At 55.1% G+C, this 27,396-nt stretch overlaps 1 protein-coding gene across 1 annotated transcript in view; it reads left to right on the forward strand.

Moving 5' to 3' along the window:
• Positions 1 to 27,111, forward strand: part of MAPK8IP2 (mitogen-activated protein kinase 8 interacting protein 2) — a gene marked incomplete at its 3' end in the record, with an annotated part of 44,401 nt that extends 17,290 nt beyond the window's left edge. Inside the window, 7 exon segments of the mRNA XM_034762862.1 lie at positions 6,256 to 6,364; positions 7,513 to 10,083; positions 10,898 to 10,973; positions 11,426 to 11,598; positions 23,962 to 24,071; positions 25,804 to 25,923; positions 27,041 to 27,111. Coding sequence (XP_034618753.1) covers positions 6,256 to 6,364; positions 7,513 to 10,083; positions 10,898 to 10,973; positions 11,426 to 11,598; positions 23,962 to 24,071; positions 25,804 to 25,923; positions 27,041 to 27,111 — 3,230 coding nt within the window.
• Between the last annotated feature and the right edge of the window lie 285 nt (positions 27,112 to 27,396).

A 27,396-nucleotide genomic window follows, 5' to 3' on the forward strand; every position in this document is an offset into this window, starting at 1 on the left:
TGCATGAGGCACTGAGGGGTTGGGGGGCCTCTGCATACAGCACTGAGAGGTCGGGGGTCTCTGTGTGCAGTGCTGAGGGGTTGGGGGGTCTCTGCATACGGCACCGAGGGGCTTTGGGGGGGTCTCTGCATGAGGCACTGAGGGGTCGGGGGGTCTCTGCATATGGCACTGAGGGGCTTTGGGGGGTCTCTGCGTGAGGTGCTGAGAGGGCTTGGGGGGGTCTCTGCATACGGCACTGAGCATGGCTGTGTGATTTTCCCATGTCTTGGTGTCAGTCACTGGAGGTGTGGGGGTCTCTGCTCCTGCCCTGGGCAGGGCATGTGAGTGCCATGCGTGACGTGGGACGTTCGTGTGTGTGGTGCTGAGGGGGCCGTGTGTCTCCGAAGTCACAGAGGATAAAGCCCACTGGGTCCTGGCCCATCCCTCCCCCAGGGGCCCGGGCAGGACTGTCCCTAGGTGCAGTGACGTATGTTCCATCCCAGCTAGCTTTAGTCTGTGCGGCTCCCCTGTCCTCCCCTCCCCTCCCGTCCAGGGTGCCAGTTTTGGTTGGATGTATTCCTGGAGGTTTCATCACTTGATGGAATCGTTAATTAAATTTAATTGTTAATTCCTGGAAACTCCAGGACAATCCTGGAGAGTTGGCAACGCTAGTCCCATCCCATCCCATGCCGCGGGGGGATGGTTCCCTATCTCCGGGCTCACGCTGGGCCCATCTCCCTGCGTGTGGCATGAGGGGCGGGGGGGGGGGGCTGCCATCTCGTTTTCCAGACTCTGAGCCTTCGTCACAAGAACAGAGTCAAGTCTCTGGCCCCTGTGGCAGTGGAGAAGCTGTGAAATGTGAGTGGAGCAGAAGTGACGCAGGACATCTGCATCTGCGCAGAGCCTGAGTGGGCCGTGCCGAGCGGTGGGAAATGAATCATAGAATCATAGAATCATAGACTATCAGGGTTGGAAGGGCCTCAGGAGGTCATCTAGTCCAACCCCCTGCTCAAAGCAGGACCAATCCCCAACTAAATCATCCCAGCCAGGGCTTTGTCAAGCCGGGCCTTAAAAACCTCCAAGGAAGGAGACTCCACCACCTCCCTAGGTAACGCATTCCAGTGTTTCACCACCCTCCTAGTGAAATAGTTTTTCCTAATGTCCAACCTGGACCTCCCCTACTGCAACTTGAGACCATTGCTCCTTGTTCTGTCATCTGCCACCACTGAGAACAGCCGAGCTCCATCCTCTTTGGAACCCCCCTTCAGGTAGTTGAAGGCTGCTATCAAATCCCCTCTCATTCTTCTCTTCTGGAGACTAAACAATCCCAGTTCCCTCAGCCTCTCCTCATAAGTCATGTGCTCCAGACCCCTAATCATTTTTGTTGCCTTCCGCTGGACTCTTTCCAATTTTTCCACATCCTTCTTGTAGTGTGGGGCCCAAAACTGGACACAGTACTCCAGATGAGGCCTCACCAATGTCGAATAAAGGGGAACGATCACATTCCTTGATCTGCTGGCAATGCCCCTACTTATACAGTCCAAAATGCCGTTAGCCTTCTTGGCAACAAGAGCACACTGTTGACTCATATCCAGCTTCTCGTCCACTGTGACCCCTAAGTCCTTTTCTGCAGAACTGCCCAGCAGCAGCAGTTCTCTGGGACCTAGGGGCACAACAGCAGAAAAGGCTGGTCGAGCAGTGGTAGCTCTGATGCAGCTGGAGGGTCTCCCCAGGGCTTCCCCTCCAGGGATTGTAGGCCCCGGCCTAGGGGTCCAGCCCGTGCCTGTGAAACTCACAAAGATGGGTCCTGAGGCCTTCCTGATAACACATGAACAAGTAGCCATGGAAGCCTCATGCCCACCAGGCCACCATCCTCTTGGCACCGCACCTGGCGGGACCAGCGCAGGCCGCAGATCAGGGGCTGGCTGCAGCATCTGCCCAAGACCACGTGCAGGTGAAAGCGGCCGTACTTGATTACCTCAACATCACGGAGGAGACTTTCTGACAGAGGTTCCCTGGGGAGAAATGCCCCCGGGGCCAGGCCCCGCGTGGTCGCCCAGAAATTAAAAGGCCTGTGTTTAAAATGGCAATAGCCAGAGACTCAGACTGCAGTGGAGGTGGCCGAGCTCAGTGTGGTGGAGCCGTTCACCCCCATTCTTCTGTGTGAGGGCAGGGGCTGGGTGCTCAAACGCTTCCCAGAGTCCCTAGCCAATGCGCTTGGCTGCTGGAGAATTATTTAGCTGCAGAGATGGCTCTAACTGCTTCATAGAGTCATAGATTCTAGGACTGGAAGGGACCTCGAGAGGTCATCGAGTCCCCGCATGGCAGGACGAAATACTGTCTAGACCATCCCTGATAGACATTTATCTAACCTACTCTTAAATATCTCCAGAGATGGAGATTCCACAACCTCCCTCGGCAATTTGTTCCAGTGTTTAACCACCCTGACAGTTAGGAACTTTTTCCTAATGTCCAACCTAGACCTCCCTTGCTGCAGTTTAAGCCCATTGTTTCTGGTTCTATCCTTAGAGGCTAAGGTGAACAAGTTTTCTCCCTCCTCCTTATGACACCCTTTTAGATACTCATATGAGCAACTGCCTGAGGCCAAGGGCACCTCAGCTCAAGGGAGAGCCCAACCCAGGAAGCCAGCAATCAGACAGGGTGCTCTTGCAAGCACCAACCTCTAAGGTGCCCATCAGACAGTTGAGCCCTGGACTGGGCCCTGGCAGCAAACCCAGCATCTCAGAGCCCAGTCTGGACAAAGGCCCTTGGGACCCCTATGGAGGGGGAGTAGACAAGGCCCGTAGGGAAGGGCTATCTCAAATAGCAGGCCCAGGGCCAGCAGCCACTCGGCCAGCAGCAAGGACTTGCTTTTTATGTGGGCCCCCAGGTCACTGGTACCACGATTCCCCCGTAAGGAGTGTGGCTATGAACAGGTGTGGACGGCAGAATGCTGGGCCCATAAACGAACTCCAGCTGAAGTAACGGTTCCTATGCAGATAAATGGAACGGAGGTCATGAGCCTAGTGGATTCTGGGTGTATCCATGGAGAAGTGTGCCATTGGCTGTAGGGGAAAACACGAAGTGGCTTGTAATGGGGCTGGCCTCAACAGTATCCTACCCCATGATCTTGGGACAGGATTGGGAGTATTTCTCAGAGGTATCGAGGGAATTTAAACCAACTCCAGAGACCCTGGAGGGAGCAGCTGAGGAGACCTGGGGAGATGGGAGCCCCAAACCTGTGACATTGGCAGGTGTAGGTGAGGACCCTGGGGAGGTAGGATCCAGCCAGAGGGAAGCGTCTCCAGAAGGCCCCCTTAACAACGAAGCCATAGTGGCCCTCCTACAGGAGAGGGACATCCTAACCAGAGAGACAGACTTCATCAAGGACCAGAGGGAGGACGAAACTTTGTGCCAGACTATGATTAATGGGGAAGTCATAGACTCAGCGAGCAGAGCAGTACCGTGGTTTGAGCTCCAGGCAGAGCAACCGCACCACTTGGAGAAAGACCAACTGCAGCCACATTCCCTGCCAAACTCCGGTCTGGTTCGCTGCCCCCCGGTCATGCAGCAGAACCATGTCTGCTCTCCGGGTTTCTCTCCCCAGCACAGAGCTGGGCTCCGGGATCTGTCCCCAGCTGGGTTAGCTGGATTTGCCCAATCTCTTGCTGTTTCCTGCCCACATCTCTAATCTCTCTCAGCCCCAGGATTAGAGCTCTGTCCCCTCTTGCACTCACAGCTCCTCAGAGTCTAATCTGCAAATGTCATTCAACTCTCCTGTGCTGGATAATCGATGGGGCCGGGGCTGAGCCAGACGCTCCCCCAGGTCCCTCTCTGCTGCTTCCAGGACAATTTGTTTACAACCTTTCAGCAAGTCTTCAGTGACTGTGCCCCAGCCAAGCCTCCTAGGAGATGCTGTATCACACATGTCCCTAATGGCAGGCAGGGCCCGCCGCGTGTGATTTGCCCGGCAGATGCTGACACAGCTCTGGCCCTGCAGGTGAATACTAATAGTAGAGTCACACGGTTTGTCTGGCGAGGCTGATTCTGAGCAACTCACAGTGCTGCTACCTCCAGCCCATCCTCAGTGACCTTTTCTTGTAAGGGCCCAAACTGCCCCTTGACTCCCTTTGCTGTCTGTAGATGAAGGGACTCAGTACCTCACACAGCTTGTACCATTCTTCTCCTACGGAGTGAGGTAGGGACAGTCATTGCCGGGATCACAGAATCATAGGACTGGAAGGGACCTTGAGAGGTCATCTAGTCCAGTTCCCTGCACTCATGGCAGGACTGAGTATTATCTAGACCACCCCTGACAGGTGTTTGTCTAACCTGCTCTTAAACATCCCCAATGAGGGAGATTCCACAACCTCCCTGGGCAATTTATCCCAGGGCTTAACCACCCTGACAGTGAGGAAGTTTTTCCTAATGTCCAACCTAAACCTCCCTTGCTGCAATTTAAGCCCATTGCTTCTTGTCCTATCCTCAGAGGTTAAGAACAATTTTTCTCCCTCCTCTTGTAGCAACCTTTTATGTATTTGAAAACTGTTCTCATGTCCCCTCTCAGTCTTCTCTTTTCCAGACTAAACAAACCCAATTTTTTCCAATCTTCCCTCATAGGTCATGTTTTCTAGACCTTTAATCATTTTTGTTGCTCTTCTCTGGACTGTCTCCAGTTTGTCCAAATCCTTCCTGAAATGTGGTGTCCAGAACTAGACACAACACTCCCAGTTGAGGCCTAATCAGCGCGGAGCAAAGCGGAAGAATGACTTCTCGTGTCTTGCTTACAACACTCCTGCTAATACAGCCCAGAACGATGTTTGCTTTTTTTGAAACAGTGTCACACTGTTGACTCATATTTAGCTTGTGATCCCCTCTGAACCCCCGATCCCTTCCCCCAGTACTCCTTCCTGGGCAGTCATTTCCAATTGTGTATGTGCGATCATTCTAGTCACTTTTTTTGAGATGGAAACACTACATTTGCTTTCCCCTCATCTCTGAGTCACTGCTCACTTCTCGGTGCAGCATCGCCCTGACTCACCAACCGTCTGGACAGGCCGGGGTTCCAGTACCCAGTGGAGGGCACCGGGTGAGAACTAAAGCAGATCGAACAGAACGACTTTTCTTCCTTCTTCACGGTGGAGTCTGGCGAAGATCTGCAGAGCGGGTCCGCCTCCCACGTGTCCTGCTTTTCCTCAGTGGAGTCACAACAGCCTCATCGCATTCCCCTCGCCCCGTCTGCAGCGTTTGCTCTGCCTTTGTTCTGCTGTGTGTGTGTGTGTACGTCTGTGTGTGTGTCTGTGTCTGTGTGTACGTCTGTGCTTCTGTGTGTCTGCGTGTTCCTGTGCATGTGTGTCTGCGTGTACCAATGCGTGTGTGTCTGTGTGTATATGTTTGTCTGTGTCTGTCTGTGTCTCTGTGTGTCTGTCTGTCTATCTGTGTGTCTGTGTCTCTGTGCATGTGTGTCTGCGTGTGTCAGATTGTCAGGGGAAGATCGTGTGGTACTGGCAGCATGTCTTGCATCCGTGTTTCCCCACCCGGGGGACTCATCCTCTGAGGGACTCAAAGCCTGATGGGGGGAGCCAATGGACCTCTGGGTTCTCCTTCAAAGTCTCAGCTCTCAGTGGAACAAGTCAGTCTCCAGCTGTTACACGTGTGGTGAAAACCGTCCCATTGTGACTCTGGGTGCCCGATGCGGCGTCTGCAGAGAGCCTAAAACAATCACTGTGTGGTGTGAACTGCCCCATTCCTGTCAGTGCTGCTAACCCAGCTGACAGTGCTGACACTGTCCCTGGCATGGCTGGTTCGCTCTTCCCCCAAGCATGGCAGACAGGGATGGGAGTCCCCTGGCGTGAGGAGCTGCCCCATGGTTGAAGTTTCCCGGAGCGCTGGGCGTCCCCGGGGGGAGAAGGAGCTAGCTTGGGGGGGGGGATAGGGGGTTGACAGGGTTGTGGCCTTAGCCTTTGCTTCCCCTCGGAGTGGAGGAACGCGCCAGACTTCGGCCGGCACAGCTCTCTCTCTCTCTCTCTCTCTGCGGCGGGGGTTAGAGGCGGGACCCCCAGGGGCTTTTACTGCCTGTTGCACGTGTGGGGTGTTGTTCTATCCCCGGCACAGCCCAGCTTTGCCGAGCTGAGCGTCCTGGAGCCTGGCCGACCGATACCTGGAACGCACTGCCAGTGTAGACGGGGCCTCACTTCCTTGTTCCCCCTCCTCCCTCGGGCCCGGACACCCCCTGCCCTCATTTCTAAACTCACCGGCTCTTCTCTTTCTGACCAGGATTCCCTGAACAACAACGGCAGCTACCCTCCTCCCCCCCCTGCTCAGCGGGCCACCTGGCAGGAGACCCTTCTCCACTCCTCCTCCTCCTCCTCTTCCTCACACGCTGGTGAGCATACCCCCTCCCCCCACCCGCGGCAGCCCCCACCTGCACCAGCTTGTGCATCTGAGCTCAGCTGTGTGGCTGCCCTAAGAGCCAGGCTCTGCTCTGGGCCCCGGGGATGGGGAGGGGTGGGAAACCGAGGCTGGAGGTTCAGGAGATGGGGTGATCTGCCCCATGGAGGGTTCCAGGCCCAGCTTCTCCCCCAAGGCTGTGTCCGAGCTCTGTGTTGGGGAGATTCGTGCTTCCTCTGCACCTCCTCCCCTCGCTGCTCCCCTCGGGCTGTTTCCAGGGCTGCCCGATGGCTGGGAGCTCGGCTCGTACCCGGAGGGCAGAGCCATACTTTGCTCTCAGTCCTCAAAAATGGGACTCAAGTGTGACTGCTCAGAGTCCAGGGCTCAGAGAGGGGCGGACGGAGGCAGGGGCCCGTGGGCTCAGTGACAAGGGGGTCCTGGAATTCGGCGTTTCCCAGGATCCCACAGAATGTCGTATTTTTGCTGTAGGATTCGTCACTCTGCTGCACCAGGCTCCTGGCACCATTTTCTGCCTGCAGCTGCCTCTGGTGCGGCACCTTTCCCACACGGGATTGTTGGGTTGATGACAGTGCCTGCTGCCAGCACTGCCCTCCAGCACCCGGTGGAGGGGGCCAGGGAGCCAACCGCGCAGGCTGGGCAGCCCAGCTGCCTCGAGAACAGGGCAGCAGCCGAGCTCTGGGGAGCGGAGAAGGTGAACCGCTGACCCCACCTCCCTGGCACACGTGGGGCAGGGGAAGGAGACTCTGAGCCGAGCTCCCAGACACCAGCCGAACTGCTGAGGCCCATAGAGCTGGGTGCCTGGAGAACACGGCAAAACAATCCACCCTCCACACTGGTCATTGCTGGAAAGAGTCGGTGCCACATTGTGCGTCAACGCAGTGCCGAGCACACGGGCCCTGGTTGTTCCTCTCTGGACTGGCCCTTGGGGCCTGTCTTGCTCATTCCCGGGGCACAGCCTGGGGGTCCCTTCCCCTCCAGCCAGCTTCTCCCTCCTCCCACGTGCATGGGGCACTGCCCAGCAGGGATCAGAGCCAGTAAAACGGGGAGGATGAGGGGCCCTAGCCAGGGGGGCGGGAACTGTTTCAAAGCTCTAATCTCAGGCTCTTTGCTTTTCCTTTTCAGGGCACCTGTCTCCTTCTCACCCTTGTGTCCAAGATGGCCCCTGCTTGGACAGTCAGAACGGCCGGGGGCTGACCACTGAGGAAACAGGGCAGGCCCAGATGCTGCTCAAACCCTCCTTCTATGACTCGGAAGGCAACAGACATGAGTCTCGGGCATATGGTAACCAACCGCCGGAGAGAGCCGGGGAAGATTATAATATGAATATCATCTCCTCTGCACCATGCTCACCACATCCCCCATCTCATCTCAGCCAGCCGTCTCCTAAACAGTCTCTCTCTCCAACAGGGCCTGCCGCTCCTCCTAGCATAGCCCCTCACTTGGAAGCCAGCAAGGAGCCCCAGACCTGCGACGCCAACTCCCGGCAGCCCAAAGCCACCGAAAGCGACTGTGCGAAGCTCAAGCCCGAGGCAGCCAGTGGCAGAGAGAGACAAAAGCCCAGTGAGGAGGGTCCCCCTGCAGATGGCACTGGGGGGGAAGCAGGCCTGGCTCTTAGTCGTGGCTCCCCCATCACCCTCCTTGGCCAGTCCAGCACCCCACTGTCGGAGGAAGAGCTGCCCAAGGGCTATGGAGACAGTGAAGTTGGAGTCTTCACTGATCGGAGCGATGGGGAAAGGGAGTGCACTCTGGGGGCCTACGTCTGCCTGAGGGGGCTGACAGAGCAGCTGAGCTCTGAAGGGGAGGGTCCCCACTGTAGCAGGGCCGCCAGCATGCGTGGGCTCCCTTCAGGCTCCTCCGAGACCACGTCTCCGTCGTCCGACCCGGGCATTGAGGCAGATCTCACCAGCAGGAACTCAAAGCAGTTCCTGCCCCGCGGCCGGCACAGCGATGACCTCAGCTCCCCGGGTTCTGACTCCGATGTAGAGGGGGAAATCGAGGCAGCTTTTGCTTGTGGGGGCCGCCTGGTCAGCAACATGATTTCCTCCATCTCGGAGACAGAGCTGGATCTGAGCAGCGACAGCAGCAGTGGCAGGTCCTCCCACCTCACTAACTCCATCGAGGAGGCCAGCTCCCCCACCTCGGAGGCGGAGCTGGAGACGGAGCTTGACGGCCAGGGGCTCATGGGTATCAAGGACTCCCTGCTGCTGGATAAGTGCAAGCAGGAGGAGGAGGTGACCCTGGGGGGGGAGCTGCCGGAGAGCCGCTTGAGGGACAGGAGCATGGTGAGGAGAGAGAGCCTGGCCGACCTGAAGATGGAGGGTTATTACGACACGTTGAACCCGGAGGACTCTTCCGCCCCTGTCGACCAGACAGATATATCTGGGTCCAGTCCCCTGGATCTAAAGATTGACCCGGACCACAGCCTGGAGAGCATCCGCCGCTCCTTCTACTTGCCCATTGGGCCCAAGCTCCTGCCGGAGGTGGACGACGAGGGTAACAGCGAGTACGACTCTGACTCCGAGTCGGAGCCTGACCTGAGCGAGGACTCGGACTCACCCTGGCTGCTCAGCAACCTCGTCAACAAGATGATCTTGGAGGGCTCGTACCCCCTCAAGTGCCCGGACGAGTGCTTCCAGCAGGCCCACTCCCTCTGCGACACCATCTCCCCGGCCTCTGACCTGGAGCCCGAGATCCTCAGCGAGTCCCTGGACGTGCAGCCCAGCTTGCGGGACTCCCCGGGGAGCGAAGCAGAGCCGGCCAAGCTGTCTGGCTCCCAGCAGAGCATCGAGCTGGTGGACATGGAGACTCTGCGCAGCTCACTCCAGAGTGCCGAGGACGAGAAACCCACGAGCACGAGCCCTGCCACAGAGGCCTCGCCTCTGGGAAGTGACCCAGGCCCTTATTTATTCATGAGCAACCCGACCAATGACACTATCACGCCGGTGTTCCTGGGGCAGCCCCTCTCCATCGACAGGCTGGGCAGCACGGGGGGGCCGGCCAACTTTGGCTGCTGCACGGGGCCCATCAAAAGCTTCCCTTTTGCCTCCCCCGCCAGCACAGAGGGCTCGGACCCAGCGTCCAGAGAACAGGGCACAGAGGTGGAGCCGGCAACTGGGCCAGAGGATTGGGCCATCGATAAGGACCTGGACTCAGGGATCCTGGAGGACAATGACATGATCGATGACATCCGGTTAGAGCACCTGGGCCGGAACCCCGACGCCTTCCTGCCCATGCTCGACGTCTCCACAGCCAAGACCAACCGGTGCTTCAACCTGAGCTACTCCACGGACGAGGATGACGTGCCCTATTTCGGCAGCCTGAAGGGCTCCCCCTTCCATGACGACACGCAGAGCTTCGAGGAGGACCTGCCGCTTCCTCCGCCCCCCATGGCCCAGGAGCCACGGCCGCTGGATGAGTCCCTGGCCTACGACTCCATCAAATACACTCTGGTGGTGGATGAGAACACGCAGCTGGAGCTGGTGAGCCTGAAGCGCTGCACCTCGGTGCTGAGCGACGACAGTGAGCTGCTGAGAGCCTGCGACAACTGCGACCTGGAGGACGAGGACGAGTTTGGGGAGGGGCTGACGGCACAGGACGGGCAGAGCTCCTCGGAGGACTCCTCCCCCGAAGCCGACCTCCAGTTCTCCAAGAAGTTCCTCAATGTCTTTGTCAATAGCACATCCCGCTCCTCCAGTAAGTACCAATTCCCCTGCTCGCCCCAGAGAGGGGTCAGCCATGTCTATCCCTGTAGGAGAGTCACACATCCAGACTGGGCCACCCCTAAACCTACGTATCTCTCCAGGTAGGGCCCTTGCCTAGCCCCCTCACTCTCTTCAGTACCTGTGTCCTCACCGCACCCCCGGAAGGCAGGGCAATGCTACACTCCTCACTGTACAGACACAGACAGACAAAGGCTGCGTCTACCCTGCACCGCGTCCAGACGACGAGGGTGTGAATTGTAGAGCGCACTAAAGTGCTGGTCTGTAACTGCCCCGTGTCACACTGCGGGCAGAACTCAAAGGTACCTAGTTCGTGTTAACATCGTCCTCTTCAAACAGGACTACGTTAGCGTGGACAAGGTACCTTCGAATTCATGCCAGCAGCATCCACCAAGGGCAGTTCCAGCCCAGCACTTGGGTATGTGCTGTAATTCGCACCCCTGTACTCCGACTGCGGGGCCCTGTCGATAAGCCCGAAGTCACACAAGAAGTCTGTGATGGAGCAGGGCTAGTGCAGTAACTGCTGGGCCATCTTTCTTCCTTCCTTTCTGGAGACATTCTCACCACAATCTGTGGGGGCTGAATTAATACAGGAAGGGCAGCCCCGACAGGCTCTGACCTAGATGTTCTCCCTGAGGAGCGAGGCCCGACTGGCTTGGGGCCGGGCGTTCCCCACCGAGGAGCGAGGCCTGTCTGGCTCAGGTCTCTTGTCCTTTGCTTGGCTGGCGAGCTGCCTCCTGTGTGTCCTCCTCCTGCCGTGCTGCAGTGACCTCTCCTCTGCTCCGTAGGTACGGAGTCCTTTGGGCTGTTCTCATGCATGGTGAACGGGGAAGAACGGGAGCAGACTCACCGGGCTGTCTTCAGGTGAGAAGAGCACCCTAGCCTGGACCCCAGGGCTGCACCAACGCTGCCCCTCTGGGCGCGTGGCCAGGAACGAGTTGGGGTCTGCCTGGCACTGAGAGAAGGAAACAGCTTCATCCCTGGGGCTGAGCAGCTGATAAATACACAGCCCCAGGGCAACAAACGGGGGTGAGGCAGGCAGCCCCACCGTTTCCTGTTAGATACATTTATAGAATGGTGGCCCAGCCGGTGCCAAGGAGTCCCGAGTCTGCCTATGATTGTCCTGCCCCCGGTTGTGGCGGAAAGGCCCGAGGGGGCTGCCGGGAACCAGGCACGGTGCCTCTGGCTCCTGTGTGCAAGAGCATCCTCGCCCGTCTTCATCTCCGTCTCTCTCTTTCTCTCTCACATTTCCTCTGCCCTCCTCCCCCACCCAACGCCCCTTCCCCCCATCCTGGCGCCGTCTCCTCTGCTCGCAGGTTTATCCCTCGCCACGAGGACGAGCTGGAGCTGGATGTGGACGACCCGATCCTGGTGGAGCTGGAGGAGGACGATTACTGGTACCGAGGCTACAACATGCGGACTGGAGAGAGAGGCATCTTCCCGGCGTTCTATGCCCACGAGGTGGTGAGCCAAGCCAAGGAGGTCATCGGTAGGCATCTCCCCTTCCCTCCCTCCCTGTGGTGCGGGAGCCCTGAGCACCTGCAGCCCTGGGTGCTGCCACGGGCCCTGCCGGGACGGCAAGAGCCAGCTCACGGCACTGCCAGTTTCAGTCAGTGTCCGAGTGGGTGGCAGTGACCCAGAGCGCTCTGCTGCAGATGGGGAGGCTGCCAGGGAGACCCTCCCCACACAAACACCCCCACACACACAGACATGCCCACCCACATGGGTGAGCATTGACCCCATCCTGCCGCCCAAGTGCCCCTAGATCATACTGTGTAATCACTGAGAAAGCAGCCAGGAATCCATCACCCTCCTTCCTACCCCCACCAGGAGCCTGTCCTGGGCCCTGGAGCTCCGAGCGGCCAGCGAGAGCAAACCCCTGGGCCACTGGGGTCTCTCGACAGCTGCAGGCTGAGTGCAGCAGCAGAAGCGGGAAATGGGCGACAGGGGATGGATCACCTGATGATTCCCTGTTCTGTTCATTCCCTCTGGGGCACCTGGCACTGGCCACTGTCAGCAGACAGGGTACTGGGCTAGATGGACCATCGGGCTGACCCAGCATGGCCGCTGTTATGTTCTTATGAGCAGAGGAAGGCGTGAATCCATAGGGAATGTCCCAAAAATTTAGTCTGTGGAGGGGGCAGGCAAGCACCTGGGGGGCAGCTCTCGGGGGAGCAGACAGGTGCACAGGAGGGCCTGCAATGGTGCAGCAGTTGGGTGATGGAGGTTGGTTGTTGATGGTCCAGGCTGCCCAGTGCACAGTGGTCCCGTCTCTGAGTGGAGACCACCAGGGATCCATATCTGTTAGGTGCTCTGGGAGCTGAACAGCTGCTGGGCTCGCTGCCTAGGCAAAGGGCGCTCGGCTGACTCCGGCAGGTGTTTCTGTCTGCACACGTACCTGAGCCCGTCAGAGACACAGCTCGTGGGACGGTGGCAGGAGAGGCAGGCATGGAAGGAGAGGCAGTGGGGAATAGGTGCTGATCCCTGCACACCCACTGCCCTTGCCAGGGGAGGAGATGTCTGAGCGGAGAGCTCCAGGGCGGTGAGCACTGACAGGGAGTCACCAGAGAGACAGGAGCATCGTAGTGAGGAACCTGCCCCAAGAGACCTGTGGCTGCCCTAACAGGAAGCAGATGATGTGCCAGGGCCAATGATGTTCAGGCAGGATGGGGTGGGCTCCCCAATGCATGCTGGGAAACTCCCGTGAATGAGAGCCCACGTGCAGCAGGTTCAGCGCCCTGGGGAGATGCGGGTGACACAGGGAACTTCCCAGTGACCTTCCAGTGCCTGGCACCTGTGTGTGTGTGTGGGGGGGGGGGGCCTTAGGAGCTGCACGACTCCTGCGCTGAGAGCCTGCCGGGCTCTGACCGTCTCCACGAGGGCAAGAGGAATCCTGGTCCTGGCAGACAGGGCCCGGTAGGAGCTTTCAAGCTGGCAGGGAAGAGAGAGTTTTCCTCCATTCCAGTAATGGGGCCGGTCCTGCCCCGCGGGCACAGTAAAGCAGCAGGTGGAGTCGCTCTGAAGAAGCCGGACGCTGCAGAAGCGCCTGAACGGACTGAAGTGTCTGTAGCCAGAGCTGGGAGCAGGGAGATGGGCCAGGCGATAGCCAGCGTAGCGGGGCGCTGGGAGGCTGCGGCTCGTAGCCGAGCTGGCAGGCTACAGGGGAGGGGCAGCAAAGGAGTGACAGCTGCAGTTGGACAGCACAGGGTCCTTGGTGTTAGGGACCAGGGAAAGCAGCATGGCACAGACATGCCTGGGGCCACCCGCTGCAGCCTCCAGGCCAGGAGCAGAGTGAGTCAGACCCCCTGGCCTGGCCGTGGGGTCGGGGGAACCCCAGGTTTTTCTTCCAGTGACTGCACATGTCCATTGCACGTTAGGCATGTGTGTGCCCAGTGTGCTGAAGACAGAGATTTGTCCTACAGCAGGACCCTTTGGGGCAGCGCAGGCAGCCTATGTTGGCTCCCAGCCGATGCCATAAGGGACAGAGCTGCCCCGACCCCCCTTTGGTTCCTTTTCACTGCCTGGGGTTGGTGGGCGGCATATCCCATGCACAGGAGCACACGACCGGGATTATTTCCCATTGTAAATTGGTTAGAAATCTTCCTAGGCAGTTAATAGGACTCAGGTTTTGTCCTAGCCGGGTTTTTTCACTTTTGTTCTCTTTTTACTAGTTTGCTCTGGGTGTCAGGTACCTGGGACCTGGACTTAGCAATGCGTTAGTCTCCTGGTTACCAGCACTGCTGTCTGTACAGTAACAGGGCCCCTCCGCGCTGCTATTTAAAATGTTTGGAGAGGGTCGTATCAGAGACAAGAGCCGCAGCTGCAGCGGCTTCAAGACCAGAACTCAGGAGTCAAGGGAGGCAGGACTCAGAGACTTTCGGCTGGAGCGTGCTCTACGTCCCGCTTGGATCCAGGGCGATCCGTGCAAGGCACAGCTCAGAAGGGCACCTCCTGACTTGTCGGATTCTCCTTGTCAAGCAGAGCTCGATAGAAGATGACATTCTCCCTCTCGGGGGCCCATGAGCAAGAAGTAGAAGAGCTTCAGAGCAGCCTCTGGAATAGAGGTCTAAGAAAACCTCCTCTGCCACCAAGGAACATCGTTCTGCCTCAGCTCTTGCAGAGCCGTTTGGGTGCTGAGTTTAGGGCATGAATTCTGGCTTGGTGCTCCCGGGTGCTGAGGGCTAGAGACACCTGTGTTGGATTTGTCGATTGTGGTGCAGTGTGACGGTGCTGCCCGTGGGAGCCGGCTGAGGTCACTCAATCAGGGTGAACGGCAAACAAAACGGGGCAGACAAACCCCAAACGCTGGTGGATCTTCCAATACTTAGATTTACCAACCAGCACAAAACAACTTCTGTATTACCATACAGGTTACTCAGAAGTCCAAACAACGCAGTTCCCTTAAAGTACCCAGCCTCGGGCTTGCGTCCAGACACACATGTCAAACATATGATAATTACTGAAAATCTTATCTCATCATATAAAAGAAAAGGTTCTTCCGATCCCAAAGGATCAGCCACATACCCAGGTCCAGTGATAACTTAGATCTGACCCAAAATACACGCTATAGTCAATTCTTATTAACTAAACTAAAATTTATTAAAAAAGAAAAAAAATTAATGGAGATATCCCATCTCCTAGAACTGGAAGGGACCTTGAAAGGTCATTGAGTCCAGCCCTCTGCCTTTACTAGCAGGACCAAGTACTGATTTTGCCCCAGATCCCCAAGTGGCCCCCTCAAGGATTGAACTCACATCCCTGGGTTTAGCAGGCCAATGCTCAAACCACTGAGCTATCCCTCCCCCCTAAAGAGAGAGAGTGTTGGTTAAAAGATCAATATACAGACAGAGGAATTCAATTCTTGAGGTTCAGATACATAGCAGAGGTGAGCTTGTAGTTGCCAAAAGTCCTTTTAGAAATAGTCCAAAGGTTATAGTCCAATGTCCGTATTCAGGGTGACTCCAGTCAGTGACTGGGGATCTCAATCCTTGTGGCTTAAGGTTTCCCCCTCTTGAAACCCAAAGCAGATCTGAGATGAAGCAGGATCGTGTCCCAGGGTTCTTATACATTTCCAGCAGCCTTTTGGCCTGAGAAAACAACAGGCCTAACTCTCCTTCTCCCAAACATCCTGGCAATTAGCACAGGGTAATTTATCCATTAAACAGTTCAGATACAGGTTACCACAACCTTCAAAGAGACATGGAGACAATAATACTATTTCCCTCAAGTATCATCATAAATGTTAACATTCCTTTTTTGATCTTTGGATTAAAGCTATAGCTATAGACAAGACTTGTTTGCTTACATCCCAAGACCTGAGCAAACACCTGCCCTTCTAACAATACAGACTTGCATTTCAAAGCTCTATTCATTTACAGATCTTCCTAACCAGTCTCCACAGTTCTGCCATGGGTCAGGTCAGTCTGTGAGTTAATTAACTCTTTCTGGCCCTGTCACCTTTCAATGAGATATTATTTCACACTCATAACGTCACATGGTGCAGTCCTTGGTACCGTTGAGACTGACACCAGCTATACCAGCCTCAACATCAGCACCGCCGCACAGGGCCGGGCAACCAGTCTGGGTGGCACCAGCCACACCACAGGTGTCTGAAGCAGCCAAGGACCTGTTGTGCCTCTGAGTCCTGGACTCCCCTGTGCTTCAAACTGACCTGGACACTTTGGCACCTCCTCTTTCCACGGTGCCAATGCCAGCGCGCCTGTCAGTACCAGCATCAGCGCCCGCTGTCACAGTGCCACAGCCAGCCCTGACCTCAGCGTCAGCTGTGAAGAAGCCACTGGTGCAAACTCAAGGACGACAGCTGGCACTGATCACTCGTCAGCTGCGCCGTTACCTCCACCCATCAGCCCCACTCCGGTTCCCCAGCAACTCCCGCTTGGTGCTGGGCCATCCTGTCTAGTGGACGGTTCCGACTGCTTGTCAGGGTTGGAGGTTGGATCATGTATCTCCTGTTCGTATTACAGGAGGTCCCAGGTTTCTCCCCCTTCTTCATTAGACTCCCATTCTTGTGCATGTCAGGCGTAAATGCATAAGTAGATCCAGAGACAGAACTTCTTGGAGTCAATAGAATTGGCCTCTTATGCCCCATCATGTTCCACATTGATTCTATTGGCCATGCCGTATGCCCACTACTTTGAGATCAGCCTCTCCCATTACACCTAAGTCTAGGCTGCCTCAAAGGGAGTCAGCTGTGCCTGATACCGATTCCGGTATCGACCTCGGTACCACCTTTACATAAGAACGTAAGAACGGCCGTACTGGGTCAGACCAAAGGTCCATCCAGCCCAGTATCCTGTCTGCCAACAGTGGCCAATGCCAGGTGCCCCAGAGGGAATGAAACTAACAGGTAATGATCAAGTGATCTCTCTCCTGCCATCCATCTCCATCCTCTGACAGACAGAGGCTAGGGACACAATTCCTTACCAATCCTGGCTAATAGCCATTAATGGACTTAACCTCCATGAATTTATCCAGTTCTCTTTTAAACGCTGTTATAGTCCTAGCCTTCACAACCTCCTCAGGTAAGGAGTTCCACAAGTTGACTGTGCGCTGCGTGAAGAAGAAGTTCCTTTGATTTGTTTTAAACCTGCTGTCCATTAATTTTATTTGGTGGCCCCTAGTTCTTATATTATGGGAACAAGTAAATAAGTTTTCCTTATTCACTTTCTCCACATCACTCATGATTTTATATACCTCTATCATGTCCCCCCTTAGTCTCCTCTTTTTCAAGCTGAAAAGTCCTAGCCTCTTTAATCTCTCCTCATATGGGACCCGTTCCAAACCCTTAATCATTTTAGTTGCCCTTCTCTGAACCTTTTCTAGTGCCAGTATATCTTTTTGAAGATGAGGAGACCACATCTGTACGCAGTATTCGAGATGAGGGTGTACCATGGATTTATATAAGGGCAATAATATATTCTCAGTCTTATTCTCTATCCCCTTTTTAATGATTCCTAACATTCTGCTTGCTTTTTTGACTGCCGCTGCACACTGTGTGGACGTCTTCAGAGAACTATCCACGATGACTCCAAGATCTTTTTCCTGACTTGTTGTAGCTAAATTAGCCCCCATCATATTGTATGTATAGCTGGGGTTATTTTTTCCAATGTGCATTACTTTACATTTATCCACATTTAATTTCATTTGCCATTTTGTTGCCCAATCACTTAGTTTTGTGAGATCTTTTTGAAGTTCTTCACAGTCTGCTTTGGTCTTAACTATCTTGAGCAATTTAGTATCATCTGCAAACTTTGCCACCTCACTTTTTACCCCTTTCTCCAGATCATTTATGAATAAGTTGAATAGGATTGGTCCTAGGACTGACCCTTGGGGAACACCACTAGTTACTCCTCTCCATTTTGAAAATTTACCATTTATTCCTACTCTTTGTTCCCTGTTTTTTAACCAGTTCTCAATCCATGAAAGGACCTTCCCTTTTATCCCATGACAACTTAGTTTACGTAAGAGCCTTTGGTGAGGGACCTTGTCAAAGGCTTTCTGGAAATCTAAGTACACTATGTCCCCTGGATCCCCCTTGTCCACATGTTTGTTGACCCCTTCAAAGAACTCTAATAGATTAGTAAGACAAGATTTCCCTTTACAGAAACCATGTTGACTTTTGCCCAACAATTTATGTTCTTCTAGGTGTCTGACAATTTTATTCTTTACCATTGTTTCAATTAATTTGCCCGGTACTGACATTAGACTTACCAGTCTGTAATTGCCGGGATCACCTCTACAATTACTTTTATCAATTGCATTATCAATTACATTTAACAATTACCTTTATCAAGCATGTGTTTCCTTTGGCACCTACGTCTGTGCAACTGAACCATTGGAAACTACCAGCACTTACTGAAGTTACTCTGACTCCCATAAATACGTCTTCATCATCCCCAGATTGGGCTCTGGTTTGGGGGTTTCCTGATGACCGTAAAACGTATCAAGTATTGCTACAGGGGGGGCTCATTCCATGGGCATACAGGTGGAGTTAGTTCAGAAAAATCAACAGAGATTGGTGGACAGCTCCACACAGCCACTCCAGACAGGGTGGCATTGCCCATTAATGACGCTATACAGAAACTAACACAGATTTTTTGGCAGACACCCTCATCTTTGTCTCCCATGGCTAAAAGGACAGCGTAAGTATCAGGTCCCCTTACAAGGGCATGAACATTTTTACTCCCACCCGACCCCCAGGGTCTTTGATGGTCACTGCAGTTAGTGAGAAAACTCAAAACCAACCCCCTAGGACAGAGACTTGAAAAAGTTAGACGTATGTGGTCAAAAAATGTATTCGGCACCAGGACTGCAAGTTCATGTAGCCAATCATCTAGTACTCTTGGCTAGGTACAATTTCTCTAACTGGGATATGACGATCATGTGCCTGGACAAACTGTCAGAGAAGCCCGAGAAGGAGTCCCAGGCGATGCTCGCTGAAGGCCAGTGGGTGGCAAGAGCATCCCACCAAGTATCTCTTGATCGGCTGACTCAGCGGTCGGAATGATGGCAGTAACCATGCGCTCCTGTTCTTCACTGCAATCTGCTGACATACTTGTCCAGTCCAACAAACAATGGAAGACCTGCCCTTGAGAAAAGAATCATCTCTGAAAAAATGGACCAGGCTCTACATTCGCTCAAGGATTCTAGAGCGACTCTTGGGTTCTTGGGCATCTGTGCTCTAGTACCAAAAAGGAAACGGTGCCATCCTCAACACCAGCAGAGACAGACTTTCTATCCCTCAAAACAACCAGGCTAGAAGGAGACCTAAATCTTAGCGAAGGAGACCACCTCCGCCTTCCATCTCTGCTTCTTCTCAGCAACGCTCTAGTTCGAAGCAGGCTCTTTGACTCTTCAGTTGAGGCCCCTGGGTTTCATGGGGCTATTCCTTGTCCCACTGCTCCCTTTGGAAACAGGCTGTCTCACTTTCTCAGTGCTTGGAGTGCCATTACAACAGACTGGTGGGAGCTAAGAACTGTGGGACTGGGCTACACGCTGCAGTTTCTCTCCATCCCTTTTCAGTGGCCAATCTCATCAGGCTGAGGTTTATCCTCGATCTATGAAACTTTAATAGATTCATCAAGAAGATAATGTTTTGCTTGGTTTCCCTGGTTCCCCGTATCCTTTCCATAGATCTTGTTGATTGTCATGCTGCTCTCAGCTTGAGAGACGCTGATTTTCATGTGGCTATCCCCCTGGGCCAAAGAAGATTCCCCAGGTTCATGGTTGTACATGTTCACTACCAGTTTACAGTCCCGCCTTCGGCCTGTTGTGAGCCCCAAGTGCATGGCCCCTGGAAGATCGGTGTTCCAGTATTCCTGTGTCTGGACAGCTGGTGGGTCCGAGGCTGCCCGAGATATCAGGCAGAGGACAACAGACAAGTCCAGTCCCAATTTGACACCTCAGTCCTGTACTCTGCAAAGGATAGAGTTTATCAGGGTAGTTCTCACTTCGACAACAGCCTAAATGCCTCAGGCCAGGCCCCAAGTGATCTGGACCTGTGTGCTGCTCTCCAGGCTCAACCTCAGAGTCCTGTAAGAAATTGCCTGAGCCGCCTCGGGCATGTGGCAGCTTGTGCATACATGACTCGGTCTGGCAGTCGTCACCTGAGGTGTGTGCAGGGTGCCTGAAGTCTCTCTACCATCCATCGAGACATCCACTGGACATGCTATGCCTGCAAGGCTTCCAGCTTCCTTGAATTGATGGGTGAACCTGTCCAACTTGTGCAGGAGAGTTTCCTTCTCACCTCCCCTTCCCTCCATGAGCCTAACCACAGAGACATCCTCCTTAGGCTGGGGAGCACCCTTACGAGATCTCCAAACCCAAGGACTTAGTCAGATCCGGAGCTATCCCTACACATAAATGTTCTCAAGCTTTGCACAGTATTGCAGGCCGGCCAGGTCTTCCTGACACACATCAAAGGCAGCCCTTTGCACGTCCACATGGACAACACCACAGCCGTGCTTTATTTGAACAGACAGGGCAGTGCCGTGTGCGACAGGAAGCAGCGAACCTTTCAAAGTCCTGCATCAGGCATGCAGTAATGCTCAAAGGGCCGCACCTTCTGGGAATACAGAGCCGCCTGGCAGACCATCTCGGCAGGTCCTTCAGGATGGGCCATGACTGGTGTCTGAAAACCAAAGTGCTCCGGTTGCTGTTTCAGACTCGGTGGACACCTGTAGTAGATCTGTTCACCATAAAGCAGATTAGGAAGTGCCATCAGTTCTGCTGCAGAGCAGGTTACAGTCCGGGCTCCATCCTGGACGGGCTGCTATTCCCGAGGAAGGACAGTCTACTCTATGCATTCCCTCCCATGCCTTTAATTCCTAAGTTGATTCTCAGACTCAAGCAGGACTGCACCAAGTTGATCTTAATAACCCCTGCGTGGCCCAGGCAGCACTGGTGCTCGGGGTGGCTCCTCCCTTTATACCCTCCACTGGGAGCACGGTCAGACCCTGGGCACACGTGCCACCCGACAGGGACCGCTGTGGGAACAGCCTCCAGCTTCGGGACACTGGGCGCACACACACCTAATGTGGAATGGAGACCTGCAACACATGGCGAAGAACAACAGCCACGGACAGAGGAGTAACCGTTCTGTATTGCTCTTTGGCAGCGTGGCTATCTGCCCCCGGAGCCCGTCGGGGCCCAGATCAGTGCTTTCCAAGCTGTGGTCCGTGGACCCGTGGGGGTTCGCAGACTATGTCGAAGATTTCCAAAGGGGTCCACACCTCCGTTTGACATTTTTAGGGGTCCGCAAATGAAAAAAAGGTTGCAAACCAATGAGTTAGATGGAATAAAGGGGCCAAAGAGTCAAAGGTGTTAACATGACCCTGAAACCATCCAGCATTAAAGAGTTTTAAACAAGGTCTGTGGGTGGGTACACACAGACCTCCGCCTGCTTAGTACGTAGCGAACAGACCCTGACAACTCCTTTGAACCCTTTCGTAAAGATACAGAAAAGAAGGAAACCCAGTTACACCATTTGAAATGTAAGGCATTCATTTCAACAGCATCCCGGGTTCCCTTTCCCTTTAGCTGCAGCGAGCCTTTAGAAGGAAAACCCCCTTGTCTGGCAGTCTCTTACGTAGTTCTAACAATGGTGTCTGTTCCCTTTTGGGGAAAGAGAAGTCATGGAGCTGGGCTGGAGCCGGCGCTGCTGCTGCTGTTGTTAAAATCCAGTATCGGCTCCCAGAAGCCAAAACATGACAAACACAAAAGGGGAGAGGAAAGAACAGCAAAGAGAAAACGCGGCTTCTGCCTCTGGTGCTGACTTGCACTTGCAACCTCACTGCTGGGAAAATACAGGCCCAGCACCCGTTCTGATCAGCCTCTTTGAGACCGGCAACTTGTACCAGCATCAGGGAGTTTAGGGCAGTGGCTCTCAACCTTTCCAGACGACTGTTCCCCTTTCGGGAGGCTGATTTGTCCGGCGTACCCCAAGTTTCACCTCACTTAAAAACTACTTGCTGACAAAACCAGATGTAAAAATACAGAAGTGTTACAGCCATACTGTTACTGAACAATGGTTGACTTTCTCCTTTTTACCATATAATTATGAAACAAATCAACTAGAATATAAATACTGTATGTACATGTCAGTGTAGGGTCTATAGAGCAGTATAAACAAGTCATTGTCTGCATGAAATTTTCATTTGTATTGACTTTGCTAGTGCTTTTTATGCAGCCTGTTGTAAAACTAGGCACCTCTCTAGCTGAGTTGACGTACCCCATGGAAGAGCTCTGCGTACCCCCAGGGGTACATGTACCTCTTGCTGAGAACCACTGGTTCAGGCCACTGCTTTTAGCCGACTCTTTCTGGTCACAGGTTCACAGCAGTGTTCCAAACTACGCAGTCTTGGCTGGCTAAGCCAGACTCTTGTTAGACAGAAGGGAAAGGAAAGAGGAGAAACGAGGCAGGGAAGGAACAGGAGCAGGAGAGGAACGAGGAGAAACGAGGCAGAGAAGGAGCAGGAGAGGAAAGAGGAGAAACGAGGCAGAGAAGGAACAGGAGGGAGAGGAACGAGGAGAAACGAGGCAGGGAAGGAACAGGAGGGAGAGGAAAGAGGAGAAACGAGGCAGGGAAGGAACAGGAGGGAGAGGAACGAGGAGAAACGAGGCAGGGAAGGAACAGGAACAGGAGAGGAAAGAGGAGAAATGAGGCAGAGAAGAAGCAGGACACGCTTTGGGGGAACGGGGGAGATGATGTCTCATGTCCCAAGCAGTGTCCAGGATTAGGCTGGAGCCGCTGATGAGGTGATGTCATCTGGGTCCCTCCTTCCGGCCTGGTCTGGTCAGGGCCCCTGTAAGGATCGGGATGACGGAGGTCTGGGGACCCAGGAGATGGTGCAGCCACGATTGGGAAGCTTGTTGCTTCCCCCACTCATCTGTCAGTCATCCAGCATCATGGGACCCAGCTGCTCCCCTCTGGTCATTTTCACTCTCCCCCCTCCCCCCCGATCTCTTTTCTTGTAAGGACCCCAGAAGCCGGTGACGGCGAAACAGCCCCTTGTTACTGTGTGCACCAGTTAGATCGAATTTCCAGCACACCAGTGTCAGTGCCTGGATTTCCGGTCCCACACTTCTCCTGCAGCAGGCATGATCTTAACCCGGCCCAGGCGTTCTGCCAGGAGCCCTTTTTGTTTGAGCTAATTCTGTCACTCTCTTTTCTGCCTCTTTCCCCACCCACCGACCTTTGTTGTCACAGGTTACTGAGCCACCGTATAAACTTGCCTCCCTCTGCAGCTGAGCTCACAGTTGGGGTAAGCTTGTGCCCCATTATCACACCGAGTAGAGGAGCCCTGCCCTCCCACCCGGGCATGCGTGATGCAGAGCGGGAGCTCAAGCGGGCAGGAGCGGCACTGGTAGGGAGTAGCCCGTGGAGAAGAGACGATAGGGAGCTGGGAGCAGAGCCTCGTGGGGTCTCTGTTAGATCCAGGCTTGTTTGGCATCTTCACGAACCCATTGCTGACACGTACAGATGATACCAAGTCAAGTACATAAAAGGTTGTTACAAGGAGGAGGGAGATAAATTGTTCTCCTTAACCTCTGAGGACAGGACAAGAAGCAATGGGCTTAAATTGCAGCAAGGGAGGTTTAGGTTGGACATTAGGAAAAACGTTCCTGTCAGGGTGGTTAAACACTGGGATAAATTGCCCAGGGAGGTTGTGGAATCTCCATCATTGGAGATGTTTAAGAGCAGGTTGGACAAACACCTGTCAGGGGTGGTCTAGATGATACTTAGTCCTGCCTCGGTGCAGGGGACTGGGCTAGAAACCTCTCGAGGTCCCCTCCAGTGCTACGATTCTGTGATTCTAAGTCAGGAGAAGTTGGGAACCCTGTGGGAGGTCAGAGCCCTGGGCAGGAACAACCCAGGAGTCAGCCCAGATCCTCGGAGGGGGGAGGAAGCCAGGAGCTGGCCTGGCTGAGAGCGCCTGAGGGGACAGCACAGCGGCCAGGCATTTGCTGGGGCCGCAGTGGGGGAAAGGGCACTGCTGTTATGGGGCAGGTTTTGGTGCGAGGGGTATCGCGGAGGAGTGGGCACTGGCAGGAGGTGGGGTCCGTAGGGCAGGGCACTAGAGAACGTACCGGGGGGGTTCTTCCTGTCTCTGATGTGCATGCTTCTGTCAGCCAAACAGCAGGCAGCTCGGCCTGCCGGCACGCCAGCGCTCCCCAGTGCCCAGCCCGCCTGCGGGTATCCTGCGACCCTGCCTCCAGCCCAGCGCGCAGTGCCGCTGGCCCCCTCCGCACTCAGCGGGGGGCTGCTGGCTGGGATAAGCCCGGTCGCTTGGTGCTGATGGGTTTCTCCAGGGCTTGTGTGACTCTGTTTCAGGGCTGAAGCGGAACCCTTCCTGGGTGGAGAGGTTCAACGTGCAGTTTCTGGGCTCCGTGGAGGTCCCATACCACCAGGGAAATGGCATCCTGTGTGCAGCCATGCAGAAGGTGAGGCAACACACTCTGCAGGGAGCCTGCAGGGGCGGGCCAAGCAAAGTGGGTCGCTGGAGTCAAGGGACGTGACTTTGTACTTCCCAGGGAATTGATGTGATAACCCAGGAGCCTCCCGGCTACCCCGGTCCCAGCCTCTCCCAGCAGGGGGCATTGTAGGGGATGGGGCAGGAGTTCTGGCTGGGGGGGCACTCCCGGCTACCCCCCTCCTGGCCTCTCCCAAGGATGGCAGCGTAATTAAAGCCAGTCAAAATGGTTTTATGGGAAATAGTGCTTGTCAATCAAATCTGATACCATTTTTGATGATGCAAAGTTTGGTTGATGAAGGGACCTGTTGACATAATGTACTTGGCCTCTGCAAGACATTGGATTTTGTACTTCAGCACGTTCTGATCAAAAACAACAGAGCACGATTATAAAATCCGTCCAGCTGACACTAAACGATTACGGACCGAGCTGGAAAAGTGATTGTCAGTGGGGAATCAGCATCCAGTGGCTATTTCTAGGGGGGTCCTGCCGGGATCTGCTCTAGGCCCAGTGCTACTCAGTATCTTCCTCAGTGATCAGGAAGAAAACAGAAAGCAACGGTGAGTGACGTTTGCGGAAGATACAGGCAGTGCTGGACCAGTACATGGTGGTGGGGCCGCTCTCTGCTGCACTGAACCCCCTGTTTTAACACAGTGAAATGCAAGAGCAGGCGTTAGGAGCCAAGAACGGCGGGCACACTCGTGGGTGCGGGGCTGGACTTTGCAAAGCAGTGATTCTGCCAGGGGCTTACGGGTCGTGGTGAAAACTAGCTGAACGTGAGCTCCGGGGCGCTGTAGGGGGACCAGACAGCAAATGAGAAAAGTCAGGATGGGGGGAGGGAAATAGTTGCCTATATAAGACAAAGCCCCTAATATCGGGCTGGTCCTGATAACGTTGGGTCGTCGGGTCACCCGTGGGAGCTGAAAGCCATTGAACAAAACCACGGGCCCTGTAGGTGATGGAGGCCAAGCATTTGGTTGCTATTATTACTCCAAGCCTGGGGCTGCTGCCCCCGCCAGCACCCTCGTTCCAGCAGCCCTGTGCGAGCTCCCAGAGTGATGTTGTCGCTAGGAAAGCCAGTGCCGTCCCCAGCCGTACGAGGGGCAGAGTAGTGAGTCGTGCAGAGGTGCTGCCACCACCAGTCAGACTGTCCCGGGAGGGCGGGGCCCAGGTCTCCTGTCCACACATCGAAAGGGTGTGGAGAAACTGGAGAGGGGCCAGAGAAGAGCCGGGAGCCTGACTAAAGGGTGGAGCTCAACAGAGAATGTGAAGGGTGACTTGGCCCCAGTCTGTCTCTCCCTGGGGAGAAGGGTTTTGCTAGCCGATGGCTCCTGAGGCTAGCAAAGACACAACACAGCCAGTGGCTGGCAGCTTGGAGCCAGGCACATTCAGCTTTTACCAGTGAGGCCAGTTAACCACGGGAACAATTGACCCGGGTCTGTCTCAGGGTCGGGCTGCATGCAGGAAGCACGGGGCGAGGGTCTCCAGTCGGTGTTACCCAGGGGGTCAGAATCAGTTTCTGACTCGAGAGGCACTGCAGGGAGCGGGGCAGGAGCGTTAGCTGTCTGGCCCTGCTCCCGGGGGCACTGGACAGTGGGAAGCGCGCCTGCAGAAGGTGGGTCCTTTCCTGACTAGCAGCCTGCTTCCATTGCTCCCAGCCTGGCCCGTTCCTCCCGCTTACACCCTCCCTGGGCATTTCCAGATCGCCACCACCAGGAAGCTGACGGTGCATTTGCGCCCACCGGCCACCTGTGACCTGAAGATAACGCTGCAGGGCATCAAGCTGATCCTGACGGCGAATGAGTACAGCCGGGACGACGAGGTGAGGGAGGCTGGGGAGCTCTGGGCTGGGGCGGGGCGGGGGGACGGGGCCCTTGGCCGGATGATTGGCTGCAAACCCCGAGAAGATAATCAGGTGATAAGTAACAGTGAGCCTGGTTTTGTCAAGAACAAATCGTGTCAAACCAACCTGGTAGCTCTCTTTGACAGGGTGACAAGCCTTGCGGATGGGGGAGGTGGTAGCTGTGGTATGTCTTGACTTTAGCAAAGTTTTTGATACTGTCTCGCATGACCTTCTCATACACAAACTAGGGAAATACACCCTAGATGGAGCTACTATAAGGTGGGTGCAAAACTGGTTGGAAAACCGTTCCCAGAGAGTAGTGATCAGTGGTTCACAGTCAAGCCGGACAGGCATAATGAGTGGGGTCCTGCAGGGATCGTTTCTGGGTCCGGTTCTGTTCAGTATCTTCATCAATGATTTAGATAATGGCAGAGAGAGTACACTTATAAAGTTTGCGGACAGTTCCAAGCTGGAAGGGGTTGCAAATGCTTTGGAGGTTAGGATTAAAATTCAAACTGATCTGGACAAACTGGAGAAATGGTATGAAGTGTGGCAAGTGGTGCCCATGGCCTCGTGCAGGAAGTGCACAAGAATCAGACCAAGACACAGCAAAAGGAGATTTGGCCCCAGCTGGAGCCAGGCCAGGGGCAGGATCTGGAGTGACAGTGACACAGGCCAAACCCTTGTCCCCATGTCTGGCAGAAGAGAGCTTTGCAGTAGGGCCCGGCCCAAGGCGGAGAGAGGGAGCAGCACGGAGGGGTCTGGCGTGACACAGAGACATGGGGCCCGGCCCCAGGTGGAGAGATGGGGCCAGGCCCGAGCGGGGAAGAGACGGGCCCGGCCCGTCTCGAGGTGGAGAGACGGGGCCAGAGGGGGTCATGTGCCATGCAGACAGAATCAGACAGCAGGAGGGTTAGACACACACCGAATAAGGTTAGAGCTGGTACAACGGGGGAAGAGATGCTCTGATGAGGGCGTGGGGGTCTGACAGACGGACGGACGGATGGGGGTGCCCTGTCACTAGAGGGGGCGGCTGCTCTCTGCAGACCGGGTGCCCCGGGGCTCAGATCATCTCTGACTGCTGCTTCCTTTTCAGTATGAGCAATGCAGCCACTTCTTCCAGATGAAGAACATCTCCTTCTGCGGCTGCCACCCCAGGAACAGCTGGTGAGAGGCCCCCGGCCAGCAGGGAAAGGGGCAAACCCACAGCACAGCAGCTCGCTACCCAGGGTCAGGGCTCTGGAGGTGGCCTCCAGCCCAACACACTCAGCCTACCCTGTACTGCCCAGCCTGTGCCCTCGACAGGCCCCCACCTCTGCCCCTGCCCAGCCCTCAACAGCCCTCCCACCTCTGCCTTGACCAGCCCCTCGAGAGCTCCCCCCTGCCCTGGCCAGCCCCTTGACAGCCCCCCCCCCACCCTGGCCAGCCCCTCGACAGCCCCCCCCGCCCTGG

This window comes from Trachemys scripta, chromosome 1 (genome assembly GCF_013100865.1).
Source record: "Trachemys scripta elegans isolate TJP31775 chromosome 1, CAS_Tse_1.0, whole genome shotgun sequence".
Taxonomy (NCBI): domain Eukaryota; kingdom Metazoa; phylum Chordata; order Testudines; family Emydidae; genus Trachemys; species Trachemys scripta.